The 27,781-nt window shown below is 43.4% G+C and overlaps 1 protein-coding gene across 4 annotated transcripts in view; it reads left to right on the top strand.

Annotated features, from left to right (window-relative positions):
- Positions 1-9,107: 9,107 nt before the first annotated feature.
- TMEM232 (transmembrane protein 232) overlaps positions 9,108-27,781 on the top strand; it is a 272,688-nt gene continuing 254,014 nt past the window's right edge. Inside the window, exons 1-2 of one of the 4 annotated variants that reach the window (XM_043913765.1) lie at positions 9,108-9,186; positions 24,427-24,508. In XM_043913765.1, the coding sequence (XP_043769700.1) occupies positions 24,444-24,508 (65 nt within the window). In that variant the 5' untranslated portion in view covers positions 9,108-9,186; positions 24,427-24,443. Of the gene's footprint in view, positions 9,187-19,840; positions 19,944-24,426; positions 24,509-27,781 lie in introns of those variants that run through there. The other 3 variants (XM_043913768.1, XM_043913766.1, XM_043913767.1) reach the window with 3 other exon arrangements.

Here is a 27,781-nt window from a genome sequence, read left to right as displayed (position 1 = left end):
CTGAAAGTGGCTTAGATTAGTGGTTATGGCTCAGGGTCTCTCGTGAAGTTGAAGTCAAGACTTCAACTTGGGGTCCAGTCATTTTAGACTTGACTGGGCTTGATCAGAACAGGAGGATCCATTTCTAAGGTATCTTGCTCGGCTAATTGTGGAATTCTTGCTGGTTTGATATCAGAAGGGCTCCGAATACCTTGCCACATGCATCTCTCCATAGAACTTCTTGAGTGTCTTCATAACAAGACCTCCTAACTCCTCCTCAGAGCAAGTGATCCGAGACAACGGAGACGAAGCCACAGTCTTTTATGACCTTATCCCACCTCATCACTCCTGCCATGTTCTGTTATCCAGAAGTGAATCCCTAAATCCAATGCAAGGGGAAGGGGTTTGGCTTCCTCTTTAGAATGGAGGGTTATCAAACAATTCATGTTCATATTTTGAAGTCACTACATTTAAACCATCATATAACAATTAATGGATAGAAGATACTGTAAGCACTAAACATTAATAATTAGGAACATTTCACACAAACATTAATAGAATCGTATAGATTAAAATTTTTACCTTGTTCCTTAGTAAATAGATGTGAAGGATTTGTTTTTTGGAAAAGAATCATGATAGAAATATTTATAACCATGAAATAGTTTAATAAATATTTTGAGTCCACTTATCATTCCCCTGGAGCTTCTCTGGTGGCTCAGAGAGTAAGGGATCTCCTGGCAGTGCGGGAGACCTGGGTTTGGTCGCTAGGTCAGGAAGATCCCCTGGAAAAAGGAATGGCTACTCAGTCCTGTATTCTTGCCTGGAGAATTCCATGGATAGAGGACACTGGTGGGCTAGAGTTCATGGGGTCACAAAGAGTCGGACACGACTGAGCAACTAATTTTTTTTTTTTATTATTATTCACTTAGATGTGAGTCAAAATGCAAGTGAAGCTTAGCAGACTATTTTGACAGCTTTCAAGAGCTGGCAAAATATTCTGCTAAACAGAAGTATACAACAAGCAGGTCATTCATTTCTATTAATATTTTCACTCAGGAATTCTGACACTCAATAAATTTGGCTCACAGGATGAAATGAAAATCATCTACATTTCTATTCAGGAATTCACCCAACACTATTTATTAAGCATGTACTATGTTTGAGTCACTGAATTAGGTACTGTGATGCAGCTACCATTTTTGAGGATGGAATTTGAAGATGTTTAGAATATTTTATTTCTAATGTATTATGTGGACTAATGAATAATTCTCACAGTAAGTTTTAATATGCACTAAGCCAAGCCCGCCAGTGCTTGCTTCCTTTTTGTAATCTTTTTGGCTCACTTGCCATTTAATTTTCCAAATGAACTTTAAAATCACTTCATTTTTCACTCTCTCCTAAAAAAAACACACACACACATTCACACATTTTGAGCTTTGAAGTGTACTTGCATAAAATTTATTTGATAACCCTAAGAGGTTTTTTTATTTCATGAAATATTTCTTTCTTTACACCATTAAGTGTTCTCTTCCAAAAACATGTTTTTATTTGTTGAGATCCATTATTTCATGTATAGTTGAGGATCTAACTGGATTCCCCAAGCTCACAAGAGTGGAACATCTTTATTTTACTTTCCTTTTTGAGTGATTTCTTCTTCTTCTTTTTTTTTTTTTACTGTTTATTTATTTATTTACTTTACAATATTGTATTGTTTTTGCCATACATTGACTTGAATCCACCACGGGTGTACATGTGTTCCCCATCCTGAACCCCCCTCCCACCTCCCTCCCCATCCCATCCCTCTGGGTCATCCCAGTGCACCAGCCCTGGGCACCCTGTCTCATGCATCGAACCTGGACTGGTGATCTGCTTCACATATGATAATTTACATGTTTCAATGCCATTCTCCCAAATCATCCTGCCCTTGCCCTCGCCCACAGAGTCCAAAAGACTCTTCAATACATCTGTGTCTCTTTTGCTATCTCGCATACAGGGTTATTGATACCATCTTTCTAAATTCCATATATATGCGTTAGTATACTGTATTGGTGTTTTTCTTTCTGGATTACTTCACTCTGTATAATAGGCTCCAGTTTCATCCACCTCATTAGAACTGATTCAAATGTATTCTTTTTAATGGCTGAATAATATTCCATGGTGTATATGTACCACAGCTTTCCTATCCATTCATCTGCTGATGGACATCTACGTTGCTTCCATGTCCCAGCTATTATAAACAGTGCTGCAATGAACATTGGGGTACACGTGTCTCTTTCAGTTCTGGTTTCCTCGGTGTTTCTAGGAGTGGGATTGCTGGGTCATATGGCAGTTCTATTTCCAGTTTTTAAGGAATCTCCACACTGTTCTCCATAGCGGCTGTACTAGTTTGCATTCCCACCAACAGTGTAAAAGTGTTCCCTTTTCTCCACACCCTCTGCAGCATTTATTGCTTGTAGACTTTTGGATAGCAGCCATTCTGACTGGCGTGAAATGGTACCTCATTGTGGTTTTGATTTGCATTTCTCTGATAATGACTAATGTTGATCATCTTTTCATGTGTTTGTTAGCCATCTGTATGTCTTCTTTGGAGAAATGTCTGTTTAGTTCTTTGGCCCACTTTTTGATTGGGGTTTTATTTTTCTGGAATTGAGCTTCAGGAGTTGCTTGTATATTTTTGAGATTAATCCTTTGTCTGTTTCTTCATTTGCTATTATTTTCTCCCATTCTGAAGGCTGTCTTTTCACCTTGCTTATAGTTTCCTTTGTTGTGCAGAAGCTTTTAATTTTAATTAGGTCCCATTTGTTTATCTAAACATAAGACCAGAAACTATTAAAATCCTAGAGGAAAACATAGCAAAACACTCTCCGACATAAACCACAGCAGGATCCTCTATGACCTGCCACCCAGAATATTGGAAATAAAAGTGCTTTCCTTTTTGAAAACTGAGAAATGGCCCTACTACTTTCTCACACTTCTTTATTTTAACTTGAATTATAAAAACTATAAACATATCATCTAGTTTAAAATGTTTTTGGCCATTTCATTTTGTGGCCAAGGAAAAATTAAGTTATTTAGGCACACCTTGTTTTAGGGCTCAATATCAATTCTTTCTGGGCTGCACTTGTGGCTTGGCTGGTAAAGAATCTGTCTGCAATGCGTGAGACCTGGGTTTGACCCCTATGGCTGGGAAGATGCCCTTGAGAAAAGAATGGCTACCCGCTCCAGTATTCTGGCCTGGAGAATTTCACGGACTGTATAATCCATGGGTTTGCAAAGAGTCGGACACAACTGACAGACTTTCACGCACTCACTCACTCATCAATTTTTTCCATCTTCTACCTTTTTAGTTCTTAATTTTGATTAATGTCTAAGTGAGCTATCCTTTGGTTAATTTTGAATGGTTTAATCTTAAAGAGTAAAAGTAGGGAGATTGTGAATACTTTCCTATACAGTCATGTTCATTAGTTATCTTTCCTGTAGAATTTTGTGGATAGTGGCTTTTTTTGTAAATGATTTGTAGAATCAACTGACTTTTATATTAAAGAATGTTTTAACTAACCTGCTTTTTATTTCTTTGAAAGTAACCCATTTAACGCTTTGTATTTTTTATACTTTTAACATTTTTCCTGGATCTCTTGAAATAAAATTTTAAAAAACTCACCAAACTATTTTTAAGTGCAACAGTCTTTACATATTCATCTTATTTGAAATATGGTAGGCACTCTTGATTTGCTATTTCAAGTTTTTTTGTTTTCTTTTGTTTTGAATAAGTTTCCCCCATACTAATTTTTTAATATTTTTATATTTTCTCTCTTTTGGAAACATGTACTATGTACTATGTGAGTTAGCACTCTAGGGTCTGCTAAGAAATACCCTTTACAGTCTCTCTCAATTTCACTTTTGTTCTTATCCTCAACTAACTGCTTTATTAGGAGGATGTGTTTCCGAGAAGCCTGGGATCAGAACTGCTTTTTAAGTTATTATTTTCAAACGCTTTATTTTTGCAGTCTGTATTATTACCATTTTTGAGTATTTCTAGGTTCACAGCAAAATTAAGAGGAGGGTAGAGTGATTTCTTATATACACTCACCATTTCCACTAATGGATAGTCACCCCCACCATGAATGCCTTAATCAGACTGGTAATTTGTTACAAGTGATGAACCTATATTGACACATCATAATCACAATCACCCAAAGTTGATAGTTTATATTAGAGTTCACTCTTGAGGCATTCTATGGATTTGGACCAATAATTTTTGTTTCAAATATCAAAATGTAGTTTAAAATATTAAAAGACTTATTTGGTGCTTATTATGAACAGAAACAATTCAGGACGGATGCATTTCATCAGGATTAGTTAAATTTTCTTTTGAAGTTCTTAATTTTTTAAGGTGATTTATTGCACCAGGACAATCCCTGTTCCTTAGCTTTAAATTGAATCAGAATTGCTCTTAGTAAAAGCTTTGCAAACTTTACTAGAATATTTGAAAGTGTTCACCTGTTACTAGACACAGAGATTTTTGTAAACATATATTTCTTTTTTGGGGAGATACTCACCACTCCAGTATTCTTGCCTGGAAAATCCCATGGAAGGAGGAACCTGGTAGGCTACAGTCCATGGGGTTGCAAAGAGTCAGACACGACTGAGCGACTTCAATATCACTTTCACTACCTTTAAAACTGAGCATTTGTATGTGTTTAAATTTGCCCCCTTATAGTTGGCATGTATGGAACCACCTGCCTTTCTTTAAAATCCATGATCCTAATCGAGAGGGATCCTTATATGCAGAGTACATCATGCAAAATGCTGGGCTGGATGAAGCACACACTGGAATCAAGATTGCCAGGAGAAATATCAATAACCTCTGATATGCAGATGACACCACGCTTATGGCAGAAAGTGAAGAAGAACTAAAGAGCCTTTTGATGAAAGTGAAAGAGGAGCGTGAAAAAGTTGGTTTAAAACTCAAAAACCACTACAATATTGTAAAGTAATTAGCCTCCAACTAATAAAAATAAATGGAAACAAACAAACAAACAAAAACAAAAAACTCAGCATTCAGAAAACTAAGATCATGGCATCCGGTCCCATCACTTCATGGCAAAGAGATGGGGAAAGAGTGGTAGATTTTATTATTTTGGACTCCAAAATGACTGCAGATGGTGACTGCAGCCATGAAATTAAAAGACGCTTACTCCTTGGAAGAAAAATTATGACCAACCTAGGCAGCATATTAAAAAGCAGAGACATTACTTTGCCAACAAAGGTACCTCTCATGAAAGCTATGGTTTTTCCAGTAGTCATGTATGGAAGTGAGAGATGGCCTATAAAGAAAGCTGAGCATCGAAGAATTGATGCTTTTGAACTGTGGTGTTGGAGAAGACTCTTGAGAGTCCCTTGGACTGCAAGGAGATCCAACCAGTCCATCCTAAAGGAGAACAGTCTTGGGTGTTCATTGGAAGGACTGATGCTGAAGCTGAAACTCCAATACTTTGGTCACCTGATGCAAAGAACTGACTCATTGGAAAAAACCCTGATGCTGGGAAAGATTGAAGGCAGCAGGAGAAGGGGACAATAGAGGATGAGATGGTTGGATGGCATCATCAACTCAATGGACATGAATTTGAATAAGCTCCGAGAGATGGTGATGGACAGGGAAGCCTGGTGTGCTACAGTCCATGGGGTCCCAAAGAGTCAGACACAACTTAGTGACGTAACTGAACTGACTTGAGAAGGACTTGGGTGAATTTCAAGTTCCATGTAAAACTCAGGAGCAGCATTTGACCAGAAGACACAGCCACATCTGCATAGTGTGCACACTGATTTTATTTATTTTTGCCACAGAGGAGAGGCGAGGCTTTGGAGGAGGCATTAAAGCATTGGCAAGGCATTTCTTGCTGCAGTTGCTGGCTAGATATCCAACTTACATGCACAGTATTTAAAATAATTCATTACCACTGTTTTGTGATTTGCTTTACAGTTAATAAAGGGCTCACACATGCTTGCAGCTATTCACTAGGAAATGAACGCTTGCAATGGTGACGGTGGGTTGCAGAAGGCAGAACTGCACTGGCGGGCCCTGATTGGCTAGGCATGGTCAGCTGACTCTAAAGAGGCCAGCCTTCCCTTCAGTAATGCTGAAGAACCTGAAGTTGAATGGTTCTATGAAGACCTACAAGACTTTCCAGAACTAACACCAAAAAAGATGTCATCTTCATTATAGGGGACTGGAATGCAAAAGTAGGAAGTCCAGAAACACCTGGAGTGACAGGCAAATTTGACTTTGCAGCACAGAATGAAGCAGGGCAAAGGCTAATAGAGTTTTGCCAAGAGAACGCACTGGTCATAGCAAACCCCCTCTTCCAACACCACAAGAGAAGACTCTACATGTGGACATCACCAGATGGTCAATACTGAAATCAGATTGATTATATTCTTTGCAGCCAAAGATGGAGAAGCTCTATACAGTCAGCCAAAACAAGACCAGGAGTTGACAGTGGATCAAATCAAACTCCTTCTTGCCAATTCAGACTTAAATTGAAGAAAGTAGGGAAAACCACTAGACCATTCAGGTATGACCTAAATCAAATCCCTTGATTATACAGTGGAAGTGATAAACAGATTCAAGGGATTAGATCTGAGAGAGTCCCTGATGAACTATTGATGGATGTTCATGATATTGTACAGGAGACAGGGACCAAGACCATCCCCAAGAAAAAGAAATGCAAAAAAGCAAAATGCCTCTCTGAGGTGGCCTTACAAATAGTTGTGAAAAGAAGAGTAGTGAAAAGCAAAGGAGAAAAGGAAATATATTCCCATTTGAATGCAGAGTTCCAAAGAATAGCAAGGAGAGATAAGAAAGCCTTCCTCAGTGATCAGTGCAAAGAAATAGAGGAAAAGAGTAGAATGGGAAAGACTAGAGATCTCTTCAAGAAAATTAGAGATTCCAAGGGAATATTTCATGCAAAGATGGGTACAATAAAGGACAGAAATGGTATGGACCTAACAGAAGCAGAAGATATTAAGAAGAGGTGGCAAGAATACACAGAAGAACTGTACAAAAAAGATCTTCATGACCCAGATAATCACGATGGTATGATCACTCACCTAGAGCCAGACATGCAGAAATGTGAAGTCAAGTGGGCCCCAGGAAGCATGACTACGAACAAAGTTAGTGGAGGTGATGAAATTCCAGTTGAGCTATTTCAAATCCTGAAAGATGATGCTGTGAAAGTGCTGCACTCAATATTCCAGCAAATTTGGAAAAGTCAGCAGTGGCCACAGGAATGGTAAAGGTCAGTTTTCTTTTTTTCTTCCATTTATTTTTATTAGTTGGAGGCTAATTACCTTACAGTATTGTAGTGGTTTTTGCCATACATTGACATGAATCAGTCATGGATTTACATGTGTTCCCCATCCCGATCCCCCCTCCCCCCTCCCTCTCCACCCCATCCCTCTGGGTCTTCCCAGTGCACCAGCCCCAAGCACTTGTCTCATGCATCCAACCTGGGCTGGTGATCTGTTTCACCCTTGATAATATACATGTTTCGATGCTGTTCTCTCAAAAGATCCCACCCTCGCCTTCTCCCACAGAGTCCCAAAGTCTGTTCTGTACATCTGTGTCTCTTTTTCTGTTTTGCATATAGGGTTATCGTTACCATCTTTCTAAATTCCATATATAAAGGTTAGTTTTCATTCCAATCACAAAGAAAGGCAATGCCAAAGAATGCTCAAGCTACTGCACAATTGCACTCATCTCACATGCTAGTAAAGTAATGCTCAAAAATTCTCCAAGCCAGGCTTCAACAGTATGTGAACTGTGAACTTCCAGATGTTCAAGCTGGATATAGAAAAGGCAGAGGAACCAGATATCAAATTGCCAACATCTGTAAGATCATGGAAAAAGCAAGAGAGTTCCAGGAAAACATCTACTTCTGCTTCATTGACTATGCCAAAGCCTTTAACTGTGTGGATCACAACAAACTGTGGACAATTCTGAAAGAGATGGGAATACCAGACCACCTTACCTGCCTCTTGAGAAACCTGTGTGCAGGTCAGGAAGCAACAGTTAGAACTGGACATGGACCAACAGACTGGTTCCAGATTGGGAAAGGAGTACGTCAAGGCTGTATATTGTCACTGTGCTTATTTAAGTCATATGCAGAGTACATCATGCAAAATGCTGGGCTGGATGAAGCACAAGCTGGAATGAAGATTGCTGGGAGGAATATCAATAACCTCAGATATGCTGATGACCACACTTATAGCAGAAACCGAAGGAGAACTAAAGAGCCTCTTGATGAAAGTGAAAGAGGAGAGTGAAAAAGTTGGCTTAAAACTCAACATTCAGAAAACTAAGATCATGGCATCCAGTCCCATTACTTCATGGCAAATAGATGGGGAAACAGTGGAAACAGGGACAGACTTTAATTTTTGGGCTTCAAAATCACTGCAGATGGTGACTGCAGCCATGAAATTAAAAGACGCTTGCTCCTTGGAAGAAAAGTTATGACCAACCTAGACAGCATATTAAAAAGCAGAGATATTACTTTGCCAACAAAAGTCCATCTAGTCAAAGCTATGGCTTTTCCAGTGGTCATGTACGGATGTGAGAGTTGGACTATAAAGAAAGCTGAGCACCGAAGAATTGATGCTTTTGAACTGTGGTGTTGGAGAAGACTCTTGAGAGTCCCTTGGGCTGCAAGAAAATCCAACCAATTCATTCTAGAGGAGATCAGTCCTGGGTGTTCATTGGAAGGACTGATGTTGAAGCTGAAATTCTAATACTTTGGCCACCTGATGCGAAGAACTGACTCATTTGAAAAGACCCTGATGCTGGGAAAGATTGAAGGTTGGAGGAGAAGGGGAAGCCAGAGGATGAGATGGTTGGATGGCATCACAGAGGCAATGGGCATGAGTTTGAGTAAACTCCGGGAGTTGGTGATGGACAGGGAGCCCTGACGTGGTGCAGTCCCTGGGGTCGCAGAGATTCTGACAAGAGGGAGCGTCTGAATTGAGCCGAACTTCCTTGCCGGGTTCTGATTGGCTAGCCTTGGTCAGCTGACCCTAAAGCGGCTGGCCTTCCCCGGCGGGCCCTGATTGGCTAGCCGTGTTCAGCTAACCCTAGAGAAGCTGGCTTTCCCTCTCTGAGCACCTCCCACCGCGTCCTTAGCAACCTGCTGGTCCGGAGCGCGCGAGCCCTGGGTGAGTTGCTTCTGGTCACTCGGGAGCTGAGGTTACAGTCACGTCCCCACCCCGGGCCCGCCCGGAGGTCCACAGATGGGGGCACCGAGCCTTCCGCCTCGGGTTCCTTGGCCCTGGCTGTCTGGAGGCGCTCGCTGCCGCGCTCCCCGCCCAGGCTCACCATAAGGCCCCCGGGCACCCAGGGGATCCCTGCAGCAGGGAGTGCGGAGGGGCCGGGGATGGGGACGTGGCTTTATGCTGAGCAGCTTTCCCGTTGCTGTCAATCAATCGGGGAATTCTTTTAGTTTACTCTGCACTCGGACTTCCTTGTCCTGCGGGAATCCTTAGCTCTGAATCCTGCCTCCCGCGCTGGGCAGTTTCCAAGTCCTTACAGACTTGGCGAGATGCGCCCCCCGCCCCTCTCGCAGACTCTTTGAGATTTCTAAAAATTTCAAAAGTTTGGCAAGTAAGGGGGCCAGGAGAGAATCCTTGAGAATGTGAAATGCAAGGATTTTTTAAAAAGCAATTAATCTTGAGAAAAGGGCACAAGTTATCTCTTAGGAAAAATTTCTAGGAAGAGGTAAGGTGATGGTTGGAGAAGAAGATGGCAACCCACTCCAGTATTCTTGCCTAGAGAACCCCATGGACAGAGGAGCCTGGTGGGCTAGAGTCCATGGGGTTGCAAAGAGTTGGACAGGACTGAGCGACTAACACACAAGGTGATAGGATCTCCCCTTTCCCCCACTTTTTAATCTTATCTCCACAATGTATCTGAATGGATTCTATCTTTAGGTTATCTTTGGTCAATTAACCACTGTTTCTTTCTTAAGGTTAAAGTCTAAATCTTGTATTTTCTAGTGCACATTACCAAGCCAAAGGCTTAGTATAATTTTGTATACTTCTTGGAAATTGTTTTTTAAAATATACCTTTCCAAGTTTGTTTCAACTGGAGCTTAAAAAGTACACTAGGGATTAATGTTAAAAATTTAAATTCTGAGTCTATGCTAGATAGGTATGAAACATATCTAATTCATACTTAAGTCTGACTATTCTCTAGATCCTGCTACTGAAAGCTCAACCTCTCTTGTACATGGGTGAGGAATCAAATCTGAGACAAGAGTTTTGAGTGAAGTAGAAAGGCTAGTTTTATTACTTTGCCAGGCAAAGGGTGAGCACAGCCGGCTCTTGCCTTGAAAAACTGTTTTTCAACCCAGGAGGATTTGATGAAGGGTTTTATAATGATGGTTCAAAGATGGGGTCTCTAACAAGATTAGGGTTTGAGTAGGGCTTTGTTGTTCAGTCACTAAGTCATGCCCAACTCTTTGTGACCCCATGGACTGCACCATGCCATGCTTCCCTGTCCTCACTATCTCCTGGAGTTTGTTCAGACTCATGTCCATTGAGTTGGTGATGCCATCCAACCATCTCATCCTGTGCCACCCTCTTCTCTTTTTGTCTTCAATCTTTCCCAGCATCAGGGTCTTTTCCAGTGAGTCAGCTCTTCACATCAGGTGGCAAAGGTTTGACGCTTCAACAGGGCTTGCAGGCCCTTGGTCTCATCTTAGGAGGTCAGGTCTCCTAATCTTGATGAACCTCTGTGGTCCCTTTAATGGTGCTTCAGGTGGTTTCTTGGCTGGTCCTCCCTTGATTAGCAACTGTTGAATCTCACCTTTGAAACTCAGGGAAGGTCCTGAAGGCTGGAGTCTTGCCTACAAGAAATGGGGGCCAAAAGGGCTTTGGTGCCTGGGGTCTCAAGGCCCTGCTCATCTTTAGTCCAGTGTCAATGACTATAACTGGCACACAGCAAAAATCCAATACAATAATTCAGGGACAGTTATATCCATTTTTGCCATTCTTCCACCAACCATTCATCATGTGAGTAGTTTGCATCAAAGCCAAATGGCTTTCTATATTGGGTATCATCCTAAATAAAGAGGGAAACTGAGGCAAGCTGGAATTACCAGCAATTGAGTTTATTTGGGAATAGCAGAGGAATTGTAATTCGGAAAATGCCAACCATAGCAAGCTACAGGTGAGTCTACTGAGGGTTAGGCATGGGCTGTATTTTTTGTGGAAAGAGTCCAAAGAGGGGGAAGTCCAGCCAGAGTTCGATCAGTACATTCATGGATTGAAAATGGGGGAAAGATTCTTTGTGGATACTCATTGCTCAGGAGACAAGTTCTGATTTTTTGTTAGCTGGGCATTGATGGGAAAACAGTCTCTTAGTTCTTAAGTTTTATTTTCCTGAAGGTACATGTGTGAGATTCTCTGGTTCCATTTTTAGAACGAAATCCTTTCAGTGATTAAATGAGATTTAAGATATTTAACCAAGTCAGAACAAGACTGTCATTTAAATGTCAGCTCATTGCAGGTTTCCTGAATAAATGACTGAAGAGAAGTGAATGAGAATAGTTCATGTTCAGACCTTAATGGTACCTTTCACTTCATTTTCCTCATCGCCCAAGGCTTTCTAAATTATATGTGAATACTTTAACCACTTCAGTTTTCAGTGTTTTGAATATTACTATTTCATGTTAACTACGGATTATATTTATTTGTTATTTCTGGGAAAATGTCAAGTACTTTATTTACTGGTACAAAGATAAAAAGACATGAAGTAGTTATGAATCATAGTTGAGGGACTTATGTGTGCGGGAAATATTCCTGTACTTGAATTGATTGTATACCCTCCAAACCTCTGTTCTGATTGGATATTCAGTCTTAGTTTCTGTTAAGCCTGTCTCTACCCTGGGGTTATACAAAAGTCCTGGGTGCTTATGTATCGGCAAAGCACTGGAGGGCACCACGGAACATCTGGCCAAATGTTGCATCCAGAGCGTCTCCTCTGTTTTGTCGTCTCTTCTGGACCACAGTGAGGCCAGCAGAAGATTTTCCTACCCCTTCTGTGCTATGGGGTCCGGTCCATCCACACTTAGTGCCCAGACATTGCTTCTGTGCTGCTTCTGTGTTCCTGGGGGTGCTGCTACAATAAAGGAGTTTGCTCCAAATCACCTGTAACCTCCATTCCAGTCTCAGGAAACATCTCTCTGTTACCAGCCCTCTTGGATCAGGTAGACTCCAATTAGGGTCTTTCCTTCAGTTCAGTTCATTCGCTCAGTTGTGTCCGACTCTCTGCGACCCCATGAACCGCAGCATGCCAGGCCTCCCTGTCCATCACCAACTCCTGGAGTTTACCCAAACTCATGTCCATTGAGTCGGTGATGCCATCCAACCATCTCATCCTCTGTCATCCCCTTCTTCTCCTGCCCTCAATCTTTCTCAGCATCAAGGTCTTTTCCAATGAGTCAGCTCTTCGCATCACGTGGCCAGAGCATTGAAGCTTCAGCTTTCAAGGGTCTTCCCTTGCCTGGTGTCACTCGGGCCTATTGAAGGAGCCCATGTTTGGCAAAGCAGAGCAGAAAATTTGTTCATAGATCAAGGAATGGGGATGGGAGAGATCATGCCCTAAAGACGTCTTCTCTCCCACGGAGGAAGCTGGAAGCTTTCTGAGAGGTGAGAGATGTGTGTGTCGAGTGCTAAGCCGCTTCAGCTCTGTCTGACTCTGAGACCCCGTGAAGCGCAGTCCGCCAGGCTCCTCTGTCCGTGGGATTCTCCAGGCAGGAACACTGGAGTGGGTGGCCATGCCCTCCTCCAGGGGATCTTCCTGACCCAGGGATCGAACCCACGCCTCTTACATCTCCCAAATTGGCAGGCAGGTTCTCTACCACTAACAAACCTGCCTGGGAAGAGGTGGGTAGTCATCATAATTCAGGGAAAGGGGCGGTGAGTTTAAGAAACAGCCGGAGCGTGCGCCGGCCCTTGAGCTCCTTCAAAGCTGTGGTAACAGAGCCCAGCATCGCAGGGGCCCCTCTGGGCAGAGATCTGAACACAGTCATGAGGCAGAGGCCACGCGCCCACCCTTTGGCACTCATCTGGGCGGGCTCTGCCCTCATGGTCCCGCTGGAAAACCTTTGGGTCAGTGTATTGTTGCTGCCTTGGGCTTTTCTGGCCCAGGCTAGCCCTGTGGTTTATGCAGCCGTCTCCTTTAGTTTCTGTTAAGGAAGCATGTCGGTGAGCATTGATGAACCCACTGTGATATAGAAAAAGAAAGAAGTGTAGCCTCTGTGTCCATGTAGGTCTCTTCTCTGTGACGTTGCCACAGTCCCCACGATCTCTAGGAGCCTTCTTCCTCCTACAGGGCACCCCGTGCAAGCTCTTCAGGAAACTAATTTTGCGTGTGTGTGTGTATTTTTAAGTAAGGAAAAAGTCAGTGCCTTCAGGCAGTTTCACCTTTCTGCCTTGGAGAAATTCGGATAAGAAAGAAAGGGAAAAACATTACTTATTTCCTCAGAATAGAGAAGTACCAACTAGATGGGAGAGGGGTTCTTAAAAAATACATGGCTGATTCATGTTAATGTATGGCAAAAACCACTACAATATTGTAAAGTAATTAGTCTCCAACTAATAAAAATAAATGGGAAAAAAAAATACATAGAGGTTTCACATTTACGAGGCATGAAGGATGACCCGACCACCCATAATTCTCTGTTACATGTTAAACGTCTTTAATCTCTTAACTAGTCTCAAAGGGACATGATTTTACATGTGTTCCCTTTGCCCTCATGCTAAAACCAGACACGATGCTATGGGACCCTCCTGGGTACAAAGCCCATCTGTGTCCCCCATTCCTTGTTTGCAGGAGAAAGGCTTCTAGCGTCCTTGACCTTCTCTGCCTTCTGAGGCACAGACCGAGGGAAGTGCTCATTAGGGGAGTGCGGGCTTTTCCAGCATGAAGGCTTGTTCCCCGTGCCTGAGCCTGTGATCAGCCTTTCTCTGCTCCAAAATCAAGCTTCTCAGTTTGGCCTCACTGTGTGCAGGGCACACACACTTGGGTTTGACAGCAGTGGGGGTGGAAGAAGCGAAACACAATCAGGAAATTTATGTTTGGAATAGTTACTCTGGCAGTCACGTAAAAGGTGAGCCCAGAGGAAGAGAGATCCGAAGGAGACCGGAAGGTAAGCAGTCGCTGTGTTCATTTAAGACAAAGACAGTGGCGTCCTGATTTAGGGGAAGAGGAGGAGGGGTGCAAAGGAGCCTGGATCAGCGGAGCTCCCCTGAAGAAAGGGGTAGAGGGTGACTGTTGGCGCCTCCCAGTGACCTGATGCGTGAACTCCCCTGGTGTCTCAGCCTGTGAAGAATCCGCCTGCAGTGCGGGTATCTGGGCTCGATCCCTGGGTCGGGAAGATCCCCTGGAGAAGGGAAAGGCTGCCCACCCCAGTATCCTTGCCAGGGAAATCCCCTGGGCAGAGGAGCCTGAGCGGCTACAATCCATGGGGTCACAGAGTCGGACGCGGCTGGGTGACTGACACGTGCGTGAACTGGAGAACAAGCTGAAGCGACGTAGGCCTGACGGTCGCCATGACTTGGTTTCTCAGGGCTGTGAGGCTGACAGACGGACCCTAAACTGTGTAACTTTAGACTTAATTTTTTTTTTTTTTTTTTAACATTGAGGAGCAATACCTCTATCTTGTCTGAGGTGTTGTCATTTTTCTCCTGTTAAACGTCACTAAACCTAACTCTAATGTATTCTCTTTCCATCGGTCATTGAGGTAAAAGTTGCAGATAGTGAAATGCATTAATGCTCATCGTGCAAGTCAGCGAGTTGCACTGGGTACCCGTTGCTGCCACCATCACCGGCACTCAGGGGCGGACATTTTTACCGAGTTTCGGTCCTGGAGTCGGTTGTTCGCAGCTGGGTGAGTCTTCCGTGGGCTGTCGCCTGTGATTTCACCTACCTGTCAGCTGAGGCCTCGGTCTTCTGAGGCCTTGACCAGCACGGACGGCTCGCTGCCTTGCCTGCGGTTCCTGCGTGCGGTCAGCGGCGGGCCCGCGGGGCGCTCCGGGAGAGCTGTCGGCCGGGGGGCTCGGGCGTGCTCTCCACGGGCTGCTGGGCTCTGAGCGCGCAGCCAGGGGACCGAGGAGGACGCTGCAAGGACCGCTTTGTGGTCGGGTATCCCAGAGTATTATTCTGCTCTACTGTGTCAGTCAAGTCCCTGACTTCAGAGGCGCGGGGAGAGTGGATTCCATTCCATCTCTTTTGGGACAGTGACCAGCCCCGTTACACGCAGGACAGTGTTCAGAATGGGAGGTGGTGTACCGTTATGAAAACTGCATTCTGCTTTGATACGAACGTACACCCATGTTACGCCCAGTGTTTTACATGTCTGTTCAGTCCCTAGTCTAGCCCCATTCTCACGCGCTCTTGGATCAAAACCGTGAAATAGTTGTGCCTGTTGTTGAACTTTGTTTATGGCATCATGCACTATGTACACTTCTGTATTTGGCTTCTTTCACTCAACGTAATCTATTTCTGTTGCCTGTTGCAATAGTTTTTTTTTTTTTTTTTTTTTTTTTTTTTATTCCTGGGGAGGAATCCTATCACATAAACAGATCACAAGCTGATCCATTCTCCTACTGATGCACGTTTGAATTGTTTCCAGTTTGAGGCTATTGTGAATAATAATCCTGTAAACATCCTTGTACATATCTTTTTGAAACATTTCTTTTGGAGTGAACTTTCTGTGTCAAGGGACAGGTGTATGATTACCTTTCTAAGATGGAAATAGATTTCCAAGGTGTTTACAGCTTATTTTCACTCCTGTGGCAATGTATTGAGAGTTCCATAGTTCTACACATCACAAAACCTAATATTGTCAATTTTTAAAAAATGTTAGCCATTTATTTGAACAGAAAATATAATTGTGGGTCTAATTTGAACATTCTTGAAGATGAATGATTTTGAGCATACTTGTTGATTTTTTTTCCCTCTCAGATTTTGTTTTGTATATCATTAATTTTTGTTCTGAATTCTGTTCCACTTTGGGGGAGTATATCTTCTTATTTTTCTTATATCTTATGTGAGCTAATTTTTTAGCTTTTCTTTGTTTGAGGTAAGTGCTACCTTTGTTGCATTTCACAAGTTTTTATATGTGATATTTTTATTATCATTTAGTTTTAAGTGTTCTTGAAATTCCATTATTTTTGTTCCACAGGTGACTTAGAATTGCAGCCTCCACAACATAGAGTTTTAATTAATTTTTTTGTTTACTTTTAATTTGATTGTGTTTTGATGTTAGGATTATCTACTCATATAAATTACCTATTCTTGGTAATTTTGACTTGCTTTAGGCTAGAGTTTTTAGAAAATTGTACTTGTGCTTGGGAAAGATAATATTCTCTGATTAAATGCAGAATCCTCTGTGTCCATCATATATTGTTTACATCTTCTGTACCTTTGCTGGTTTTCTTTTTGTTTCCTATTGGACTTGTAAACAGTTAAAGCATAGCTTACACAATGTTTTGCTTATTTATTTTCTCAGAGCCACGCTGGCTAACTACTTCTTTGTCTACCCATATACAACTAATTCCTAGTAATTCATTTCCCCCTGTAGATTAGCTCACGGTGTTTTCCCTTATTTCTTAGATTTCAAGTTTCGTTCTTAGTCCTACAAAGTTGCTTTAAAAGACAGAATCCAAAGTCTATGTTAAGTAGTCATCTTTTATGAAACTGAAACCCATATCAGTAATTTTTCTATATTGTTTATTGATACATCTTTTAAAATTGAATGTAATCTATATTTTGTATGTGTATTCTTGAGATTTTTATGTAGTTCTTTTTCAAATATACTGTCCTCTTTCCCCATGTCATGCCTCTTTTTTCCTTTTCTTATATTTTTGTTGGCTGTGTATCAGTCACTCAGTTGTGCCAGACTCTTTTGCGACCCCATGTACTGTAGCCCACCAGACTCCCCTCTCCATGGGATTCTCCAGGCAAGAATACTGGAGCGGGTTGCCACTTCCTTCTCCATTTGTTGGTTAGGACTACCTATAAAATTTTGAAGAGTGACAATATTATGGATATCCTAGTATGGTTCTTGGCTTTTTAGATAAAGATTCTAAATTTTTCTTGTTACTTATCATGTTTCTCTCAGATTTTCCTAGGCACCTTTAATTAAATTGAGTAGAACTATTAACTTGTAGAGTTTTAATTTTATAACTATGAGTGAAAACTGTGTTTAATTGAACTATTCTTTGCCATATATAAAAATATTTTCTAAAAAAAAAAAAATTTTCTTTTTTTGCCTTAAATCCATCAATGTTATGGCTTATAACAATAGATTTATACTATTACATTATCTTTGCTCTTTTGAGGTTGACCTTTCTCAATTATAAAGAACCTTTCTTTTTATTGGTGTTGTTGGATTTGGTTTCCTTGTAGTTTCATCTAGGATTCTTACAGATGAGATTTCCCTATGAATTTATTTTCCCATACAGACCCAGATCTTCTACCTTGGATAATCTTAAAATGTATTTATATAGGGATCTGATAAGACTGTTGAAATTTAAAAAATTTTAAAAGGCGTAAAGCAGTAACTTTATAAAAACACCTTATAAAGGTTTTCTGGAGAGAAAGAATAAGCATAAGGATAAAAGAAAATGATAAACTAAATGATTGTATTAGCCTTTTTAAAATAGTTTTTGTTCAAGTGTTAGGGTTATTCTTTTGGTATTGAAATAGTTAGATATTATGTCTATTTTGGTTTATTAACATTTAAAGAAATAGATATATACTGTATCTATGTAAATATAGTTGCTTTGTAATTTTTAATTAACTTTTGTGAAAAAATGATTAAATCTATGTGATTGTCAATCAGTACTTATAAAAATTTTATTGTAGGAAATTCCTTGGTGGTCCAGTGGTTAGCACGTGGCACTTTTACTGCCTCAGGCCACGGTTCAATCCCTGGTAGGGGAACTAAGATCCTGCAAAACACTTGCTATGACCAAAATATATATATACATGTGTGTATATGTGTGTGTGTGTGTGTGTGTGTGTGTGTGTGTGTGTGTATGACAGGCTTTCCTGGTGGCTCAGATGCTAAAGAATCCACCTGCAATGTGGGAGACCTGGGTTTGATCCCTCAGTTGGGAAGATCCCCTGGAGAAGGGCATGGCAACCCACTCCAATATTCTGGCCTGGAGAATCCCATGGACAGAGAAGCCTGGTGGGCTATAGTCTGTTAGGTCGAAAAGAGTTGGACATAACTGAGTGACTAAGCACAGCACAGCACATATATGATTATAAAATCTTTAATCACGCAGAGGAATTGAGAGCATAGTAGATGAATCTTCACTTCCTTATAACCCCAGATTTAATTAATGATTATCAATTCTATCCATGCCATGTGGTGTATTAATTATATAAATTTTTATGTCTAAGGTGTTTATTGTATTTATGTGATTGGTTAGAGTATTACACAAAGAGCAAACACTAATGAGTTGTACTCTTCACTTGACAATGAGTCACTAACAGAAGATACTTTATATATGAGGAAACTGAGGCATCTGCAAGTTAAGCAATTTGCACGGTAACAGATGCAGTCTGTGGCACTGGAGACAGAATTTAAAGTAAGTTGATTCCTGCACTTACACATCTATCCACTACCCCTGACAAGCATCTGAGGAGGGGACGTCACAGAGGCAGGGAGACAAGGCAAGGGAGAAATGTGATGAATGAGAAAGACTTATTTCCAGAAGGAATGGTGGAATCAGTAACTACAGAGCAGGGATCAGGGAGACCAGTATGGAGAAACTGACAGTGGAATTGTCCACCTGGAGATCATTGTCAGCCTTGGAAAGATTGTCTCAGGGTGGCAATAACAGAAACTAGATTGCAGATGTGTTTTGTGAACTAAAATAAATTTAAGGGTAGATATCATTTAATATAAAAATCATGTCTGAAGTAGAAAGTAAAAACAAGCTATTTACTTGCCCACTTCAGATAAATATGCAAGATAAATTTTCAGAGTCTATTTAAATTATTGAAAATCATCTCTGGAATGTGGTAGAGAAGACGGGCCTTGTTGCAGACCATACTATGTAGTGGGTGCTGGATACATACACCAAGAGATTGTATCAAGAGCAGAGGCAGGAGTAGGTTTTTGAAATAGTTGATGTCAGTAATGATTGTTTTTTAACCGTTCATTTCAGAATTGATAGACTTTATTTTAAAAGATCAATTTCAAAGTCTTTTGATCTAGCCTTTAAGCTCAGTTTTATTCACCTAAGATTTTGTTTCCATTTTAGTCCACAAATTCAGTCAGTACTCTGCATTTTGGGGTACCATAGAGAATAAAAGGATATTTAAATCTTAAAGATCTATTTACCTTATTTTTTTTTTAAAGTTCATTTTTACACTTATATCAGAGTTTTCTGATTCAGGAAAAATGATGGCTATTCCTTGAGAATGATCTAAATGTGGAATGATCCAATTTAACAGTCCGTTTGAATCTCTACATTTAATTGTTGCGATTTCCCAGCAGAGTCAACCAAGTGAGTTTTTGTATTTGATAGCAGAACACTGGAAAGTATGTGTCCTCGTTTTCACTTTCTCTTCCTCTCTTAAGGTGGTCTGGGTGTTGCTGCGGAGAAGGCAATGGCACCCCACTCCAGTACTCTAGCCCGGAAAATCCCATGGACGGAGGAGCCTGGTGGGCTGCAGTCCATGGGGTCGCGAAGAGTCGGACATGACTGAGCGACTTCACTTTCACTTTTCACTTTCATGCGTTGGAGAAGGAAATGGCAGCCCACTCCAGTGTTCCTGCCTGGAGAATCCCAGGGACGGGGTCGCACAGAGTCGGACACTACTGAAGCGACTTAGCAGCAGCAGCAGGGTGTTGCTGACTCTAGTCCTTGGACGCTCTAATTGGTAGAAATAGGTAAGAGGCCGGACGGGGAACTCAGGTAGCAGGAGGAAACCGAAGTAGAATCGGGCGCCCTTGCTCACCCCCGCGGAGGGCGGGCTGGTCCCCTCCGAGCGGTGACCGAGAAGGCAGACAAGTGTAGCAGGCTGCAGGGCGGCTTGGGGCCCGCTCACCCCTGAGGCTGTCCTGGGGGCAGGGCTCAGGCGCGGTATGCTTTTCCCGCGGCCCCTCAGATGATGGTTGATTTGTGGCCTTTTTGTATCTAACGGTTCGTAATTTGCCCCAGCTGTGTGTCACGCAGTTATTTTTAGCCCGTTATAGTTTCTTTGTATTCTGCTGCGAAGGGCATGTTTGTCCAGGTGCAAGCTCTCCAGGAAGGGTATCCAGGTTACTGAAGACCGTGAGAGAAGCCACTGTTTCTTTCTTTCTATACAGTTCAGAGTCACCAGCACTGCATGTAGCTGTCTTGGGGAGGCATAAAAGGCACAGCTCTCCCATGGGAGTTTTAATAAATGGTTCAAAAATCCTTTTTATCAAAGAGCATATTAGATGTTGACTGTTTTGGCTTGACTAATGGTTAATATGTGTGACTCTGGTTGTAGAAATACAGTGGAAAAAGTCTTGTTGCACATATAATAATAATAATAATAGCAACAATTCCTTGTTGATGACTTCAGGTTTTAGGAGGTACTGAGAATTTGAGGAATATTCTTAGGAAAATTTGGTGAAAGTTGATGACATTTTTATATTCTTTTTTTTTTTTTTAAGTTTTTTGTGGGGTCCAGAAGGGAAGTCATTTTAAATCTTATTTTCTTTGTTTATTTACCTGCCTGAGGGTGTAATTCCACCATCTCTATGGCAGACATTTCTGAAGACATTCCTCTTTTCTTTTTGGAGCTTTGAGGTTATTTGGTTACTGTTTCTTTTTTTGGCCAAAAGCAAGAGTAACAATAAAATAGAGAGTCTTATCTCTCTCGTATATCACAGTCCTATTCAAATAGTGGCTCATAAACTAGTGTTGGTTAAGGACTTTCACTGCCAAGGTATGCTCTTCTAAGAGTAAGTATGTCTTTTACAGCAATTTGGTGTTTTCTACCCATCCAGTCTGGGGAGGTCTCATCAACAGGGTGTTATGGAACTTGTGTGCTGAGTAGATGGCGCGGATACCCACCACTTTTACCCACAGATGTGAGGACTCTTTGGACAATAGGTTCAGCCATCAAGGGAGACTTTCTAAAATAATTCTAAAAGTCTCTAAATTTTGCAGTTTCAAAAATTATGACTAATACTAGTTGGTCCTGTGAAATGTATCAGGAAACAGCTAAAAGCTCTAGGTCAATATGCCATTGGAAGGACTGATGCTGAAGCTCCAAAACTTTGGCCACCTGATGCCAAGAGCCGACTCATTGGAAAGACCCTGATGCTGGGAAAGACTGAAGGCAAAAGGAGAAAAGGGCAGCAGAGGATGAGACAGTTAGCTAGTATCATCACTGACTCAGTGGACATCAGTTGGAGCAAACTCGGGGACAGTAGAGGACAGGGGAGCCTGGTGAGCTGAGCGCATGGGGTCGCAGAGTCAGACACGCCTTGGTGACTAGAGAGCAGTATGCCCAACACAAGCAGATTAAGGTCCATTTGTCTTCAGTTCACTTTCTCTTAAATTATTGTTTTTTCTTTAAGTGCCTTTTAAGGTGGAAATATTCAATGAGATGTTAACTGTTTAAAAAAAATTCCTGAATATATCAATCCTACTTGGAAGTAACTTACATTTTTATATTAAAGTTAGGCCAATTCTGAATGCCATCCCTGTAATAGCTCAGGATAGTTGCTGACTTAAAAATACATCTGCTCTATGTTCTAATGGACATGAATTAATTAGAAGCAGTAATAGACAATGATATTTTCTGTTTATGATGCACTCAATATGCCAGCAAATTTGGAAAACCCAGAAGTGGCCACAGGACTGGTAAAGGTCAGTTTTCATTCGAATCCCAAATAAAGGCAATGCCAAAGAATGCTCAAACTACTGCACAATTGCACTCATCTCACACGCTAGTAAAGTGATGCTCAAAATTCTCCAAGCCAGGCTTCAACAATATGTGAACTGTGAACTGCCAGATGTTCAAGCTGGATTTAGAAAAGGCAGAGGAACCAGAGATCAAATTGCCAACATCCACTGGATCAGAGAAAAAGCAAGAGAGTTCCAGAAAAACATCTATTTCTGCTTTATTGACTATGCCAAAGCCTTTGACTGTGTGGATCACAATAACCTGTGGAAAATTCTGAAAGAGATTGGAATACCAGACCACCTGACCTGCCTCTTGAGAAACCTATATGCAGGTCAGGAAGCAACAGTTAGAATTGGACATGGAACAACAGACTGGTTCCAAATTGGGAAAGGAGTACGTCAAGGCTATATATTGTCACCCTGCTTATTTAACTTATATGCAGAGTACATCATGAGAAACACTGGGCTGGAGGAAGCACAAGCTGGAATCAAGATTGCTGGGAGAAATATCAATAACCTCAGATATGCAGATGACACCACCCTTATGGAAGAAAGTGAAGAACTAAAGAGCCTCTTGATGAAAGTGAAAGAGGAGAGTGCAAAAGTTGGCTTAAAGCTCAACATTCAGAAAACTAAGATCATGGCATCTGGTCCCATCGCTTTGTGGCAAATAGATGGGGAAACAGTGGCAACAGTGTCAGACTTTATTTTTGGGGGCTCCAAAATCACTGCAGATGGTGACTGCAGCCATGAAATTAAAAGATGCTTACTCCTGGGAAGGAAAGTTGTGACCAACCTAGACAGCATATTAAAAAGCAGAGACATTACTTTGCCAGCAAGGGCCCAGCTAGCCAAGGCTATGGTTTTTCCAGTAGTCATGTACGGATGTGAGAATTGGACTATAAAGAAAGCTGAGCATCGAAGAATTGATGCTTTTGAACTGTGGTGTTGGAGAAGACTCTTGAGAGTCCCTTGGACTGCAAGGAGATCCAACCAATCTATCCTAAAGGAGATCAGTCCTGGGTGTTCATTGGAAGGACTGGTGTTGAAGCTGAAACTCCAATACTTTGGCCACCTGATGCGAAGAGCTGACTCATCTGAAAAGACCCTGATGCTGGGAGGGATTGGGGGCAGGAGAAGGGGACAACAGAGGATGAGATGGTAGGATGGCATCACCAACTCAATGGACATGGGTTTGGGTAGACTCCAGGAGTTGGTGATGGACAGGGAGGCCTGGCTTGCTGCAGTCCATGGGGTCGGAAAGAGTCGGACATGGCTGAGTGACTGAACTGAACTGATGCCTATTTATTGCTATGTATTTCCCCATTACCCCTCCATTACCCTTTCTCCACTTTGCCCTGAGCCTTCCAGCATCTACTTTGGTTTAGCAGATGGAAGCACGGGTAGATGCTTGGAGTGCAGTGCTGGGGGCTCCCTCTTGGCAGGCTCAGGTCAGATGCATCTCTCCATCAAAGGCCAAAGATGTTCCTTGAGCACTGTCCTCTTACAGCTATTCATCCTGGGTCCTTCTGCCCATCAGTCCTGAGAGTAGTAATGGTTCCCTCTCTTCTTGCCAGCCCCTGAGAATGGCACATCTTGGACTTTTCTAAACTTTATTTTTTACTTGAATAACTCTGCTCACACATTTGGAAATATCTCTTTATTTAGTTACCCCCATTTAAGGGTGCTGTCCACTTCGTTCTAGAACCTTGACTAATGACCCAGTTTAAAAAATTAGCTATCTTAAAAAATGAAATGCAAAATAATTCAATATAAGTCTATCCATTTCATTACTTCATTATGTGTCTGACTATGCCAGTAAACACAAAATAGTATGACCTAGTTTTGGTCATAGACTAATAAAATGTGCTCAGAAATATTTCACAAGGGTAATAAATGTAGATGTGAGAGTCAGCAGAGAAAGCATAATCTAAATGGCAGAAAAACAGACATAAAAAGAACTTTACAAGTGATTTAAAAAAAAAAAAAACAGAAAGCATAGTAATCTAATGATTATCACAAGCACTTAGATAAAGCTTATTGTATGCCAGGCTCTTTTCTAACCAATCTAAGTATTTTGAGTTGTTTATTTCTTCCAGAAACTCTATAAGGAGGTACTATTCCCATTGTACAAGTGAGAAGACAGATATAATTCAGTAAATCAGTCTGGTTGTATTCTCTTTACTATGCTGCACTGCTCTTTAAATGGTTTTGCCGATTAAACTGCTAAAGTATAACAAAGACTGAGCATTATATGAAAGGGTCAGTTTATAATGGTGACACAATATAAATAACATGGACTTCAAAGCTGAGTTTGACTCCTAGGTCTGAATTTTAAATTTAAGTTCTTCCTTAATATAGTTTTACTCTTAAGCCTGATTTTTCTCCTTGCCACTCTTTTCCCATTAAATCATGAATTTGCATGAAATGTATTACTGGGTTCTGTGAGTGCATTTGTATTCTAATATAAAATTTAATATTTCTCTTTAGGTTTATGATCTGTCAACATGCCTAACAAATCACCTGTGATTGGTAAATCTGGAGTAGTATCTCCCTCTTATGAAAAATCAAAGTAAGTTTAAAAGAAAGTTTCATATTATTAAAGTAGTAGACCCATATATATTGTAGGATTTAGAAAGTTACAGAAAACTGTGAACAGTAAAATATAATTACTCATAATTCACTGTTGTTGTTTAGTCCTTAAGTTGTGTCCAACTGTTTTGTGACCCCTTGGACTGTAGCCCACCAGACTCCTCTGTCCATTGTATTTCCCAGGCAAGAATACTGGAGTGGGTTGACATTACCTTCTGCAGGGTATATTCCTGACCTAGTAATCAAACCTGCATCAGCAGACAGATTCTTTACCACTGAGCCACCAGGGAATCCCTCATAGTTAAGTAACAAAGAATATAAATGCCAAGGTTTACTATTCTATAAATTAATAACTTTGTAATGATTTTCTGTAAGATCATATATTTCAAAAATTTTGAATTCTATATTTCTTAAACTAAGCCTTGTTCTATAATCATAGTCTTTTAAGTTGCGGTACCATGAAATGCATAAGAGAAAGTATTCAATAACTACTGAATGATGAAGCATCTTAGTTATTTCTAAGCCCTTTGCTGTTTCAAAGTAAGCCACAGAAGAATATTTTCCACAAATCAAAGTACTTCTTTGGGATAGATTTCTGAAGTGAAGTAAGTTGCTAGACCAAAGTTTGTTAATTTAAAAATGATTTGGGATTCTGAGAAATTTAAGAGCTTCCTTAGTTATGCCGGGTCCTCGTTGCCGAGCTCAGGCTTTCTCCGGTTGCGGCGGGCGGGCCCCTCCTCACTGCAGTGAGTGTGGTTGTGGTGGGGGGGCACTCCTCACTGCAGTGAGTGTGGTTGTGGTGGGCGGCCCCTCTTCACTGCAGTGAGTGTGGTTGTGGTGGGCGGCCCCTCTTCACTGCAGTGAGTGTGGTTGTGGTGGGCGGGCCCCTCCTCACTGCAGTGAGTGTGGTTGTGGTGGGCGGCCCCTCTTCACTGCAGTGAGTGTGGTTGTGGTGGGCGGGCCCCTCTTCACTGTAGTGAGTGTGATTGCCGTGGGCGGGGCCTTTTCACTGCAGTGAGTGTGGTTGTGGTGGGCGGGCCCCTCTTCACTGCAGTGAGTGAGGTTGTGGTGGGCGGGCCCCTCTTCAGTGCAGTGAGTGTGGTTGCCGTGGGCGGGGCCTCTTCACTGCAGTGAGTGTGGTTGTGGCCGGCGGGCCCCTCTTCACTGCAGTGAGTGTGGTTGTGGTGGGCGGGGCCTCTTCACTGCAGTGAGTGTGGTTGTGGTGGGCGGGCCCCTCTTCACTGCAGTGAGTGTGGTTGTGGTGGGCAGGCCCCTCCTCACTGCAGTGAGTGTGGTTGTGGTGGGCGGGCCCCTCTTCACTGCAGTGAGTGTGGTTGTGGTGGGCGGGCCCCTCTTCACTGCAGTGAGTGTGGTTGCCGTGGGCGGGCCCCTCTTCACTGCAGTGAGTGTGGTTGTGGTGGGCGGGTCCTCCTCACTGCAGTGAGTGTGGTTGTGGTGGGCGGGGCCTCGTCACCTCAGTGAGTGTGGTTGCTGTGGGCAGGCCCCTCTTCACTGCAGTGAGTGTGGTTGTGGTGGGCGGCCCCTCTTCACTGCAGTGAGTGTGGTTGCCGTGGGCGGGCCCCTCTTCACTGCAGTGAGTGTGGTTGTGGTGGGCGGCCCCTCTTCACTGCAGTGAGTGTGGTTGCCGTGGGCGGGCCCCTCCTCACTGCAGTGAGTGTGGTTGTGGTGGGCGGGCCCCTCTTCACTGCAGTGAGTGTGGTTGTGGTGGGCGGCCCCTCTTCACTGCAGTGAGTGTGGTTGTGGTGGGCGGGGCCTCCTCACTGCAGTGAGTGTGGTTGTGGTGGGCGGGCCCCTCTTCAGTGCAGTGAGTGCGGTTGTGGTGGGCAGGCCCCTCCTCACTGCAGTGAGTGTGGTTGTGGTGGGCGGGCCCCTCTTCACTGCAGTGAGTGTGGTTGTGGTGGGCGGGCCCCTCTTCAGTGCAGTGAGTGCGGTTGTGGTGGGCAGGCCCCTCCTCACTGCAGTGAGTGTGGTTGTGGTGGGCGGGCCCCTCTTCACTGCAGTGAGTGTGGTTGTGGTGGGCGGGCCCCTCTTCACTGCAGTGAGTGTGGTTGTGGTGGGCGGGCCCCTCTTCAGTGCAGTGAGTGCGGTTGTGGTGGGCAGGCCCCTCCTCACTGCAGTGAGTGTGGTTGTGGTGGGCGGCCCCTCCTCACTGCAGTGAGTGTGGTTGCCGTGGGCGGGCCCCTCCTCACTGCAGTGAGTGTGGTTGTGGTGGGCGGCCCCTCTTCACTGCAGTGAGTGTGGTTGTGGTGGGCGGGGCCTCCTCACTGCAGTGAGTGTGGTTGTGGTGGGCGAGGCCTCGTCACCTCAGTGAGTGTGGTTGTGGTGGGCGGGCCCCTCTTCACTGCAGTGAGTGTGGTTGTGGTGGGCGGGGCCTCTTCACTGCAGTGAGTGTGGTTGTGGTGGGCGGGCCCCTCTTCACTGCAATGAGTGTGGTTGCCGTGGGCGGCCCCTCTTCACTGCAGTGAGTGTGGTTGTGGTGGGCGGGGCCTCTTCACTGCAGTGAGTGTGGTTGTGGTGGGCGGGCCCCTCTTCACTGCAGTGAGTGTGGTTGTGGTGGGCGGGGCCTCCTCACTGCAGTGAGTGTGGTTGCCGTGGGCGGGCCCCTCTTCACTGCAGTGAGTGTGGTTGTGGTGGGCGGCCCCTCTTCACTGCAGTGAGTGTGGTTGCCGTGGGCGGGCCCCTCTTCACTGCAGTGAGTGTGGTTGCCGTGGGCGGCCCCTCTTCACTGCAGTGAGTGTGGTTGTGGTGGGCGGGGCCTCTTCACTGCAGTGAGTGTGGTTGTGGTGGGCGGCCCCTCCTCACTGCAGTGAGTGTGGTTGTGGTGGGCGGGCCCCTCCTCACTGCAGTGAGTGTGGTTGTGGTGGGCGGCCCCTCTTCACTGCAGTGAGTGTGGTTGTGGTGGGCGGGCCCCTCCTCACTGCAGTGAGTGTGGTTGTGGTGGGCGGGGCCTCCTCTCTGCAGTGAGTGTGGTTGCCGTGGGCGGGCCACTCTTCACTGCAGTGAGTGTGGTTGTGGTGGGCGGGCCCCTCCTCACTGCAGTGAGTGTGGTTGTGGTGGGCGGGCCCCTCCTCACTGCAGTGAGTGTGGTTGCCGTGGGCGGGGCCTCTTCAATGCAGTGAGTGTGGTTGCGGTGGGCGGGCCCCTCTTCACTGCAGTGAGTGTGGTTGCCATGAGCGGGCCCCTCTTCACTGCAGTGAGTGTGGTTGTGGTGGGCGGGCCCCTCCTCAGTGCA

Source organism: Cervus elaphus, chromosome 9 (genome assembly GCF_910594005.1).
Source record: "Cervus elaphus chromosome 9, mCerEla1.1, whole genome shotgun sequence".
Taxonomy (NCBI): domain Eukaryota; kingdom Metazoa; phylum Chordata; class Mammalia; order Artiodactyla; family Cervidae; genus Cervus; species Cervus elaphus.
The sequence above is the reverse complement of the archived record's forward strand: the minus strand, read 5'-3'. Positions and strand labels throughout refer to the sequence as shown.